This window comes from Poecilia reticulata, chromosome 17 (genome assembly GCF_904066995.2).
Source record: "Poecilia reticulata chromosome 17, P_reticulata-male-v2, whole genome shotgun sequence".
Classification (NCBI taxonomy): Eukaryota; Metazoa; Chordata; class Actinopteri; order Cyprinodontiformes; family Poeciliidae; genus Poecilia; species Poecilia reticulata.
The window spans coordinates 8,971,744-8,984,774 of NC_088846.1; the positions used below are offsets into that span (position 1 = coordinate 8,971,744).

At 41.7% G+C, this 13,031-nt stretch overlaps 1 protein-coding gene across 4 annotated transcripts in view; it reads right to left on the bottom strand.

Moving 5' to 3' along the window:
• Window positions 1-13,031, bottom strand: part of cdh24b (cadherin 24, type 2b) — a 220,563-nt gene that overhangs the window by 46,832 nt on the left and 160,700 nt on the right. For all 4 annotated transcript variants that reach the window (XM_008432992.3, XM_017310022.2, XM_081598308.1 and 1 more), the window contains one exon: window positions 3,563-3,744. In XM_008432992.3, the coding sequence (XP_008431214.1) occupies window positions 3,563-3,744 (182 nt within the window). The remainder of the gene's footprint in view (window positions 1-3,562; window positions 3,745-13,031) is intronic.

Consider the following 13,031-nt stretch of genomic DNA (forward strand, 5'->3'; position numbering starts at 1 on the left):
TTTTGCCCCAATGTCCTCCTCTCTCACTGTAAGATATTCTCTCTGTGTTAAACTCATCCCAACTCTGGTTTTTTTTTCCCATTTTAGCCTGCTTGCCTAGCTGTCTATCCCTTCCTCTTTTCCTCCCCGCACTTCTCACTCTCTGGCTGTGCTTATTTTTCTGTGCAAGGCTGTCACTGATTTCACTGCTCTTGCTGTCTGTGCATCTCTCTCCCTGTCTATTTGCACATCTCTCTCTCTCTCTCTCTAGTTCCCTCTGCCTCTTATTCCCTTGTTATAGTGTACTCTCTCCTGTCACTGCCTTGCAGGACCTCATTTAAACACGCTCCCCTCACTGCTGCCATCTCTTCATCCCCAAGTCTCTTTCTCCCTCATCATTCCGGGGTCCTTACCTTCCATTTCGTTCCTCTTGCGTCTTACACCCCCCCGCCCCCCACCCTCCTCTGCCGGCTTCCTCTGCTCAACTTGCTTATCTTCAAAGAGGTTTCCACAGGGTCTGGAGTCCCTGTTCTACATATCACCCTGCAGGTCTGGATTGTTGTAACGTGACACCCTGTTGAATTCACACCCGCGCCCTTCATCTACATGCATCAGATGCATCTCAACAGGCTTACAAGCAACAAATCAGAGGAAGGATCGTGTAAAATGTCGACTGTCGATATTTTTAGATTCGCCTCTAAAAGCGGCAGTGTTCAGCGCTCAACAGATTTCTTTTATTTTTTTGCTTTAAATGTTTCAGAGGCAAACTAATTTTAATATCAAAGCTACGAGAGAGGATTAGGGTCACCGACGAACGAAAGGATTCCGACTTTAATCTCGGAATCCTGATTTCTGAGACTGAAGTCAGAATTTTGAGAAAGTGTGAGATTAAAAAAATCTGACTTCACAAGTTAGTGGAAAAAAAGTCAGAATTCTCAGATGAAATTCCAAATTCTGGCATTGAAAAAAGAATTTGGAGGAAAAAAGGTCAGAATTAAATTATTATTTTTCTGTACAAAGCAAACCTATGATAAAAAAAAAGAAAAGAAAGAAAAAATAATTGAAGAAACGTTTTCAAATTCAGTTAGGGCAAAAAATTATTTTCAAACCACTCTGATTTACTCTAAAAAAATAAATAAATAAAAATTAAACCCTAAACCCAATGGCTCACTGTGCTGGCTGTGCCGGTAAGGGTTTGTGAAAACTAAAACGTATGATCTAAAAGAAGATGGCTGTTTTGAAACATGACCATGGAGTGCAGGTTCAAAGCTCTGGAGATGCACAGGATTTGTTCAACGACATTCTTGGTTGATAAACTTCCCAGATTTTATTTTAGGGCTGGACAAAACAGCTGAAAAATAAAATCTCTTGGTGGTTATGTTTGTACCCAAATTCAATTCTAGCCCAATTTTTTTCCCTCATTTTTCTTTTTATAAAATGACAAATGATGGATATGTTAAAAAAAAGAAAAAAACAACAAAACTTTCATTTCAATCACCCCTTCTGGCAATCGACCTGAACTCAGAGCTCAGCCAAGCTGTAAAACAAGACAGTCGGCCCTGGACAGACTGGCATCACTCTGATTTATGGAAGCCCAAAGAGTGCATTAGTGAAGTAGAGAAAAAAAAAATCCAGATTTTTAAAATATTAAATCCTCATGAACAGCAGCAGATTGACTTATTAGCCAGCCCTACTTCATTCTTTTGTTGCTGTCAGGGTGAAAACATTTAGCATTGCTCTGCTTAGACATAAAATCAAATCCTCCCAAGGAAGAGTTGAGATTTCACAGAGTGGAAAAGTTAAATACACCTCTAAAGGATCCTTGAGCTGTCTAAACAGTTTACTCAGTTTACCATCGAGTTCTGTAAACTTTCCTTCACATGTACAGAGCTTTTGGTGTAATATTCATACATTTTGCCCTGAGTACAAAAACACAAACCTTCATAAATGATATTTGTGATTCTGAGGCAGACCAACCCAAGGAAGGGCGTGAAATTCAAGAGCGAGAAATAATCCGTGCTCTTCGAATTTTCCGTGGGGAGCAGAGAGGAGCTCAGTTTTTTCACATAATATCTGACTTGTGTTATATTGTCACGAAATAGGGATAGTTGTAACAAATATGTAAAAAACAAAACAAAACGTTTTTGTAAGTTACCTACTGCAGTTGGAAGCTAAATATATTTTACGAAGAAGAATGAATGGCTTAAATTTCAGAACTTAGATGTGAAAATCCTGTAAAAATAATAAAAAAAGCAAAACTTGTAGCTTTAATTACAGCAAAACGTTCTTCCATAAAGTCTCGACTCAGGGGGCCGAATACAACCCCACCCTGTTTTTAATTTGGAAGCACACAAATGAGAAAAATCTTTTTCTCCCGCCTCAAAAAATCACAAGTTACTTTTGTGTTGCTGAACGAAGTCAAACCTGAACATTTTTTGCAAGGGGAACCGAGACAGACCGCATTGTTGGGTCCGGGGCCCGTTCCACAGCCATGCAACACGCCTGCCTCAATAATAGAGCACTTAGCACATGCTGAGCGGCGATGTCATGTGCGCGGATCTGACGCCCCGCGGATCAGACACACTTCTGACATCATTAAAAATGAATTCTGTGTGTTTTCGCCGAAGCTCCGGGGAGGCTTCTGAAGAGCTCATTTAACATGAAAGTGTCACGTCTCAGACCGGCTTCCCACAACAGCCTCTCCTCCGCCGGGAGCGCGCGCGTGTCCGATCGGGAACCGGTCGCGAGAGCGAGGGCGCGTCGTTTTCATAGGAGCGTGATTATTGGATGCGGCTTTGAAACCGTAAGTGATCCGGCGTTACGCTATGGGGATCTATTAGGCAGCTGTGTGCCGAATGGGAATGCAAAAAAGCCTCAGCAATCCACGCAAACAGTCAAAACACACCTCAGCGGTGGTCAAAACACTTTTTCAGTAATTTGCACTCTGCTTCAAAAAAAAAAAAAAAAAAGCGGAGGGAGGCATTTGCATTTAGATGCGCGGCGCTTTAATTGATTTCCGTACAGATGTTTCATTGTGTTTGCTGTAAACAGATGGGAATATTGATTAAGGAAAAAAAGGGAGTGTGGTTTATTGCGAGTGAATCAAGCAAGAAATTGAGCTTGTTGTTGTCAGAAAGCCATCAAAAGGCTCCCTATCCGACGGGAGAGGGATGCAGAGAAAAGGTGGGATGAATACAGATTAGTTGGTTTCAAAAACAGGAAGAAAAAAAAGAAAAAGAAAGAAAGAAAGCTGAGTGACGAGGCTGCTAATTGATGAACTGTGTAAAACCTTACAGGCTTACAGTGGTTTCTGTTTATTTCCAGGTAATTCTACTTTAATGGGCTTAGACAACATGTTGTTAGCTATGCTTTGACTCTAAACAGCTTTCCTCTAAAGACCTTCCCACGTTACCTGTGTCATCCCCTCATCATCTGTTCCCCGTCTGCCTATGCTCTCCAAAACCTCTCCTGTACAGCTGGGGGATGTTTTTTTTTATCTCTCTTTCCCAAACACACAATCAATGTTTTCCTTCTCTTTTTTTTTTGGTAACTGCACCTGCATCCTCTGTCCTCCTCCTCTCACCTTGTTGAGGGTGATGACCGCCTCCTGGCTCACGGCCGTGATGTTGAAGGTCTCCCCCGTCTCGCCCTCCAGGATGGTGTACTCCAGCTTGGCGTTCTCGCCGAGGTCGGCGTCGGTCGCGGAGATGCGCCCGATCTCGGCGCCGGGGATGGCGAGCTCGGAAACGGAGAAGGACCACATGCCTGGGAGCAGACGCACGGAGACACGCGTTAGCGCCACCCGTTAAATAAATATGGAATTGTCCCATATATGATACGGAAAGGTTGCCCATGTTGAGCAATCTTGAATTCTTGTCTGTTCTTTTATTTTTGTCTTGAGGTCTTAAGCATTGGTGATTGGGTAAAATGTTTTTGTAGTTGAAACCTTGAAGCCTTCCCTGACCATTTTAACTACATTACTTTTCTTTTTATACACAAATTTGTATGCAAATATAGCAACAGTCACTAAAAAAATTTGCCATTTCCCAGTTTGTGACATATAAAAGTAACAAAATTTATTCTTCAATGTTTAGTTGAAAAAAAATTGTTTAGAAGAAAAAGGTAAAAAATAAAAACATCCTTCTGATCTTCTGATGAAATAAAATGACATTATTTTCTTGGTACAACAGTCACATCGGTTATAGTTAATCTAATTAACCTGAAATTAACTGAAACTGTCCTATTGGGAGTTTTTATCATCATTTGCTTCCTGGCATCCTAAAGCTTGAAGAGAGGTTACAAAAATATCACAGTGATCGTTATTGAACAAAGGTATCAGTCAGGAGCTAGATGCAAAACAAGAGGTAAGCACTGTGAGTGTTTTCAGATTTAGGGTCTGCGAAACTGACTGGGACTGTGAAATTACACGGTGTAGCCGTCAGATGTATTCCTGCCCTCACCTATGTGCTGTTGCCTAGCAACTGTGATGGTGAAAACATTGAATAATTTTTTTTTTTTAATCCAAACTTGTGGAGGGGAAGTGAAATTGAATCCAACCAAACATACACAACGCTGCACCTTACCAAAAGCGCATCATACCTACAGTGAAACACGGTGGTGGCAGCACTATGATCTGGGGTTGTGTATATGGAAGCAGTGCAACACTTGAGGCAAAACCCATTTTGACAGTGCTTTATTATTATTATTCAGCTTTCATTACTACCATCAGTCAATCCCACATTACGTATGCACGCGGTGACATCCATCGCCGCTGAATTCAGCAATAATTAGTTTGCTCATTAAATTTTTTTCTTTTCGTTCAAATGCTTCCCTATTACTAATCCAGCACTTTGCACATTAAGCATGAACTGCTTAACCACCAATCCCATGTCGCTTGGCGCCTGGTGGCAGTCTCCCCAAAGGGCCCGGCCCTTGTAGCCTCCCGTCATTTCCACAACGGTGTCCAAGTCGCGTCACGTCATTAGCGCTTGACACAATTCATTTGTCAGCTAAATGCGTCGCTACGTCCTCGGATCGACTCCCCACACCTGTGCCGAGCTAATAGTTACAACATTTCGTTCAGATAAGGCCAGCTGTTCATTTAAATCAGCGCAGCGGATGAAGGCAGCAGGCTTGAGCGCTAGCCGCTAGGATATTATTAAAAGGCGGAAAACTCGCTGCAAAAATAACTAAATTAAAGGAGGCTGGGGTTTGGAAGACAAGAAAGAGGTGACTGAGTGAAAGAACAAACTGCAGCGAAGGGAGATTCTCCGTCTACCTTCCATTTAAGCTTGATGAACTGAGCCACCTACTCATTACAATCATCTGCTTCTTAGTCCCAGAGTTGTCCATTTCTTCCTCCTGCTTAACAAGCATTCATTAAGATAACAGGGGTCTTTCCTGTTCGCTGCCATTATGTTAAAACATGCATTTTTTTTTTCTTTTCCAGCGGTGTTCACATTAAAGCAGAACTTCATGAATCCATCTGCTGGCTTTGCAGTTTACATCTGATTTGTGATGAAAATACAAGGTACAAGGGAACTTTTTAGGCTTTAAAACGACACACTCCCACACTACTGAATTCACACATTATCCAGACATCTCATTTCATCTTAACACACACACACACACACACGCGCGCAGAGAGAGAGAGAGAGCTGCCACGGGCAAGAACACGGTCTGTGGAAAACGTAGAAATCGAGGAAACGGGTTCGGCACGCACACATCGAACATCGGCTGTTATCTCCCTCAGCTAACGCTAAAGGAACCAGATCAGACTTGTAAACACCACAGAGAACAACGTCTCAACAAACACGTCGGGGCTGACAGGATGAAAGACAGATAGCGCTTCGACGAGGCCGTATCAGCGCCAGCAGGCAGCCAGGTGAATTCTGCAAACGTGACAACATCGTGGCAGAACAAAGAGGGACGCAGAGTCGGTTTGCCGATCAGAGTTTCGGTTCAGATGTGGAAGCGTCTATTGGCAGCGAGAGTCCTTCCCCTTAAGACGCTCGCTGAGGTCCAATCTGTGGAGGCTGGCTTATGAATAGTTATTATTATCAAAAGCCAGTTTCTCATTCTGTTACAGAATATGACATTGCAGGCGTTAAAGAAACTAAACATTTTTGTTTCTTTCAAACTTTTTTTTTTTCCTGGTGTCACAAATGCATCTCTATGATAGATTTTGTGGACAGTTTTCCATGCATGAATATTTAGATGAAATATCAAAGTCTTTCTCCATTTATCTACTGCTGAGGCAATTATTTTTTCTATATGCATGTTTATGAAGTGTGATAGGGTGCTTTACATCTTTGCTGCGAACATTTCTGTGCTGCTACATTTCATGAATTCCCAGGGAACGATGGAGCATTTTTCAATCTCTTTCACCGTCTGTGGTCGGGTCAGAAAACGCAACACTCCTCCGATGTGTTCTGGGTCTGTCAGGTCTTCTCCTAGTTGAACTTACTAACAAAAGTAGTAAGCAGTAACCACTACTTACTACTAGTTACAGCGGTTGCTGCTGACTAAGTAGTAACCACCGAAGCTAGCTGAGTTTTCATCAGTCATAAAAAAACAAAACTGCAAAAAATAATTGATTTCTAAAGTTTTTGGGCGGTGTTTTTTTTTTTCTGCCATATCGAAATTGATGTATTAACTGCAACGGAAACACTTTTAGTCACGTGATCAACAATCCAATGTTACCATTGGTGAAAACAACAAAGTCACTTCATCTGCAAAAAGCAGCGTTGTGACATTTTCTTTAGTTTCCTTTTTATTAATGTTCAACCAATCAAATTCAAACTAAAAAGCATAAATTTGTGGGGTTAAACTGAAAAGCCACTCCCATCTCAGCAGATTTCGCCAACAAAGCAATTCAAAGCGTCTCGCGTGAAATGAAATATTTGAGCTCTCACTCTCCGATGTCCCCTCTAGAGTTTGAGGATAGAGAGTAATTCTACACGGGCTCATAAATTGGACTACGCAATAATGTCTATGTCTAATGTTTGGGTTTGAAGACGTTATGATCTTCACCACCTCGGTTTTTTTTTTTTTTCAAAAGCAGCCGTGACAAGACGAGGACAACATGCGCGCTCACGCAAGAGCTCGACATCCACGACCTGAAAGCGTTCGCCACCTAATTAGTATCACTCTAAATATTGTCGTAAATTAATGAATATGAGCACGGTGCTCATTATCGGAAAGGGGATAAACTTGTTTTTTCTTTTGAATATAATGCAGAGTTGGCTTTATTTTTCAAGAAAAAAAAAAACAAGAGGGATTTGTTTCTTATTGCTAATATGTCTAAGTGATTCTGCTCGCTAGAACCAAATCATTTCCTCCACACACATTTTGAGCAGCAACTGTGACAGCAGCAATAAACCCATTGTTGGCCTTTAAGCTCCCAGGGACTGTGAGTCGGCCCTATAACTGCCTTTCAGCCAACTCTTTAGGCCACTTCTTTCCCTGATTTTCTTTTTTTTATTTTATTTTTCTTTCAGACTTTCTGCAATTTTCTCAACGTGCTCCAGTAGATGCAGTCAAGGACTCCTTCCCACTCTTTAAGCTCCTATGTTAAACGTGTCAGTGGCCTTCAATACGCTTGCATCAAACAGCTACTTTAAAGAAAAAGGGAAAAATAAAGATGACTGATTTAAGTGAATGTGGAGCTATACGATTTTCTTTTCAAAAACTCAGAAGAAAAAAAACCCCAGAAAGTAATCAACTATATTTATATACAGCTCTGGAAAAATTGAAAAAAAAAAAAAATCAGTTTTTTTCTGATTTTACTTTTATGTTTATGTTTGAGTAAAATGAACGTTGTTCTTTTATTCTATGAAGTACCGACAACATGTCTCTGAAAGTCCAAGCAACAATTTAGTATTTATTTGCAGAAAATGAGAAATAATGAAAAAGACGCAGCATTTCAGACTTTAAAAAAAATGCATTCATATTCATTTAGAAACAACAATACTAATGTTTTAACTCAGGAAGAGTTCAGAAATCAATATTTGGTGGAATAACCATGAGGTTTTCAATGGGGTTCTTAATTTTTTTCAATTTAACATATATGTCAACTTATTTAAATGATAAACTTGTGTTCACTCTCTAAGTAATTTGAATTATTCTTGGCCCAAATAGTAACTAAAATGAATAAAAATGCACCTAATGTACATAGAGAAATCAGCCACTTTATAACAGGCAATTTTATTTAACTTTCGCTGTACAACATTGATTTTGTGGTTGCTCTTTAAGTACACACCGCTCAGTGAAGATAAAGGAAACCTCATAATTTGAGCTTCACTCACCATAACAGGAAGTTAACATTTGCTGGAGGCGTGAATCAGATGTTCACATTGTAAACAGTCCAATAAAAATCTTTCATAGCTGCCCCACAGCTGCTTGCTCAGGATTGTTATAGCAAAACAACAAATGGTTGGATTTGGAAGCGATTTGGTGGAGATGAAGAAGAGGAACTGGTTTTGTGGCGTGAAAAAGTATTTGCCCCCTTACAGACTTATTCTGTTTTAATCCATCCATCCATCCATCCAGCCAGCCAGCCAGCCAGCCAGCCAGCCAGCCAGCAGGACAACAACCGTACACGCACAAAGATTTTCACCACCATATAGTAAATACAAATGTTTTGGAGAGGCATAATAAAAGTCTGAGATTAAATCTGAACAGATGTGAAGTTCTGAACGTCAACCGGCTGATCATGGTGGAAAACCATTTATTGTTGTTAAAATGTCCATGAGGAAACAAACTACCAGCTGTCACACTCAATAAATTAAATCATTCTGTCTAACATCAAAATTTTCGATGACAAAAAAAAATGGCTACAAATAAATGTTAGTATCAGTTGTGTTTATGAGTATCCACCTCTTCACTCCCTACAATTCACAAAAACAGAGCATGTGTGGGAACGCTCGCACTGCGCTGCGAAATACAACCCACCTTCATGACACCAACCCAAAATGGTGGCGCCTGTTAATCTCTATAAAGTGACAGAAGCGCTGCATGAGGAATCCTCACCTGTGTTTGGAGACATCCAGTCAGTGTTTGCCTGACCGTTACAGGGCTTCCTAAAATATTCATACCTCTAGAAATTATTTATAGTTTGTATTCCACTGAGATTTCATGAGATTCACCAACAGAAAGCAGTTCATACTCACAATGGGATATGAAAAAAATAAGACTCTAAAAAGCCTGACGCACATTTGCATCCAGCGCCTCTAAATGGACGCTTTGTAAAACCAACGACAGCTGCAGCTCTCCTCCAGTTTCTTTTTTTCTCCACATGTGGGGACTGGACATATTTGATCAGTTTTCTTTGCAAAATAACCCAGGCTTCATCGCACTGGATGGGTACCTCTGTGCACTTTTCAAGTCATGCCACAGACTCTCAATTAGATTTTTGTCTGGAGCTTCCCAACACGAATGTGAATCGTTAAGCAAGTGGAGGCTCTTATGTTTTTCTTCCAACAGTAGCTTTCCTCTTGCCACTCTTGTATAAATAAACTCTGTCTGTGGAGAGAATGACTAATAGTTTTTTATTCCAAATCAGACCATTCTTTGCACGCCTGCGAGTCGGGCAGACTGGGTTTGATTTGGGACCAAAATGGCAACAGTTGTTACATTTCCAGCTGGTGCAGATTGCTTTCACGCCGCATTGTGTCGAATGACCCAAAATAATTGAAAAACCCGTTCGCCCCTTCGCCTGTGGTGGCGCTGCATCGAGAATCACTGAAGGAAATGACACAAAAACCTCAGGAGAAGAAACTGAGCGCAACTTGCTTCTTCTCAAAATGCAAAACAAAAATGGAGTGGCTTGAAATTTCAGCGGTTGCAGGATTTCTCTTTTGCCATTTGTAACCACGAACCATTTCTCCATCTAGCGTGTTTGACTTGTGTGTTTGTTTTGGTTGCATTTACCCAGAATACCCTGCCCCTTAGTCCGCTTCCTGCTTTTGGGCGACTGTGGCTCTGCGGGTAGAGTAGTCGTCTTGCGATCGGAAGGTTGTAGGTTCGATTCCAGCTTCCTCCTGCCACGTGTCGATGTGCCCCTGGGCAAGGCACTTAACCCTAAATTGCTTACCGAGCTGCGTATCGGTGTATAAATGTGTGAGCGTTTGTGAGTGCGAATGGGTGAATGTGACTCTAGTGTAAAGCGCTTTGAGTGGTCAAAAATGATCGGATAAAGCGCTATATAAGTTCAGTCCATTTACCATTTACCATTTGAAGGGGTCTCCGGTCCGCTTAGCGCTCACATCGTAGGTTTTTAAACGGACCAGAGTTCGCCTTTTTTGTGCCCAATTGCACCTCAAGAAACTAACCCGACTTTCCAGGCAAACACTGGATTTTGATTGAAGCGGATGAAACGAGGCGGATCAGGATGCACCCCGACTGTTTTTGACAGAGTTACTGAAGGATGTCACCTGGTGTAATTTCGGACTTTGTTGTGCTTTGGCAGGTTAACCCAGGCCATAGCAGTACATTACAAAGCATATGAAAGCAGTCAGAGAGCACGCCGTTTTGGGGAGAATTTATTTAACCGCCGACAAAGTTTGTCAATGCCCACATGGCCGTGCGGGGCTCGGCTCGCTGAAAAGGGACAGAAAGTGCCAATAACTCAATGCTAAATGCCAGTTTATGTGGTGTGATTACCAAGCCCACCATCTGGGACTGACATCACACCAGAAGGCTGTAACGAAGGCAGTTTGAACATAAACGTGCCTGTTGCTAGTGAGGAAGCAAATTAACAAAGTTATTCACAAATCAGAGAGCGCGGTTCTTATTGATCTGGAGAGGACTGCGTGGCAAAGTAGGACACAACATGCTCTGGAGTTATTTGATGTTTTGTTTTTTTTCCAAGCACACACACACACGCACACACACACCAAGACGGAGAACATTTCCAGCCTTGTTCTGTCTAATGCACACTTGTCACACTTGGGGAGCGCTCAGGAGAATAGCGGCAAAGGGGGTGTGATGATGGTAAAGTAGGCTAGCCATAGTCATTATCAGCTTTCTGTTCACACTGGAGAGCAGCTGGCAACAAAACCCATACATCATTTCCACCTGTGATGGACTGGGAGGCAGAGGAGGACGGGGGAGAGATCCAGTGGGGGAAACGGGCAGAGAGGTTAGAGGAGGAAAAAAGTGAGTGGTACGCCGCGAACAAATCAAAGCAGCTCAAAAAGCAGCCGAGCTTGGCCTGTGATAAAAATCACACCTCGGGTTTAAAATAGCGCGCGGACCACCTGTCTTCTGCTTTTGTTCACACGGCTGAGGCCATTAGAGAGAGCTGCGAGAAGCAGCATGGACATGTCAGCCTCGCTCATAATATCTCACTAATGTAGCTGATTCGGCTATTACTGTCCCACGGAAAGGACGGGGCGCTCCTGTGCTGCGGATGGGCCCCGTCTTAGCAGCAAAAGGCACTTTCTCTTCGTGTCACTGTCTCAACTCCCCCCCCATGACTGCTGCACACCGCAGGGTTGCTGAAAGGGTGTAGCAGCATAAAACACTCGATCGACTCTGTAATTCTCAATATGTCACTCTCTCTGACTAAGTTGTGTGCAGAAGGCCTTCATTATGGCATCAGGCTGAATTCAAACGGTCCTTTCTACCACAGATTGTGCCGCTATGTTCTCAGAAACAAGCATCATTCATCAACAGAAGCTGTTTATTTTGAAATCCGAATACGCGTCAAAAGATTTCTAAAAGCGAAGGCTCTTTTCTGCCAGCCGAACAGGCGCGTCAAAATGCTCACGTTTCAAAAAGCTGTTTTCAAGGTTTGAAAAACCCTCGATTACCATAGAGCGTGATAATCTGACCGCAATTTTCTTATAGAGGGCAATCTAACATTTGAACTGGGAAACCATTTGAAATGTCTATTCGCTAATAGTTAGAACTTTTAGTTGGGTGTTCAGTATAACTTTGAATGCGTTCTTGTCTGTTTCGTCTTTGAATGAATGCCGTGTTTGGTAGCGTTGACTTAAGTTTCTGCTTCTGTGCATAAAGATGTTATTCTGTGTTTTGGAACTGAAAACTGAAAAGCGAAACACATTCTTTCAAATTCGTTTTGGGCCCCATCGACACTCACAAAGGAGATTGGTGAGCTCTTAATGAAGACGCAGACGGTGATGAACAGACAAAACTGAAGAACCAAGAAGCCAACCAGCCTTTACTCAGGATTGTCAACTTGGTTAAGATCTTCTATCAGTAGCAACCTTTTTTTTCCCACCATATAATCTGTAAAGTTCTGACAGGTTTCAATTTGTTTCGCTTTGGTACCAGAAGTTACACAAGCTGCCTGTCAAGATAACTGTCATCAGCTGTTGGGTGACGTTCGTATTTCCCCCCCTTTCTGTCTCATTACTTGCAAATAAAGGCCACTGGAGCTAAAAATAAATAAATAAATAAATACTTTAATAGACTGTTTACTATTCGGTTTCGAAATTCGAGTAAAAATCCTCCAAAACATTCAAGAGGAAAGGAGCCAGGAAAGGAGCCACCAGTCAGTTAGTCCCGAGAGTCAAACCTTCCCAGCTGGGCAACAACTTAACAGAGATATTCACCGTCTGCAAATTCATCTGCTTCGTCCAAAATTGGCTTCCAGTGACAAAAAGAGTCTGATTTTATAACCAAACCAAAAAAAAAAAAAAAAATCCTCTAATCAGATTCATAGCGGGGGTGCAAAAGCTAATTTTCCTTACAGTTAGATCAGATACTTACGACTCCAAACCCCTCAAAGCAGAAACCATTGAATATATTACCAATAATGTAGCGATTGGTTCCAAAAGTGACAAGTTCCAATTTGTTCATTAAATTTCAACTAATCTATCAATACTGGGTTTCTCAATATACATATTATTAGTTTATGCAGTTAGATCTATCCAAAATGAAGGCAAAGACTTTACTCCATCAGACTGTTTTTGTTGTTTTGATAGATTTGAGACGATCAAATCATAAGCAGCATTCAGTAGCCTTATACATTGCTGCAAGGGACTGGGAGTTTTTGCAGGTGACTTGATTTAGAGCCACGCTGGCGG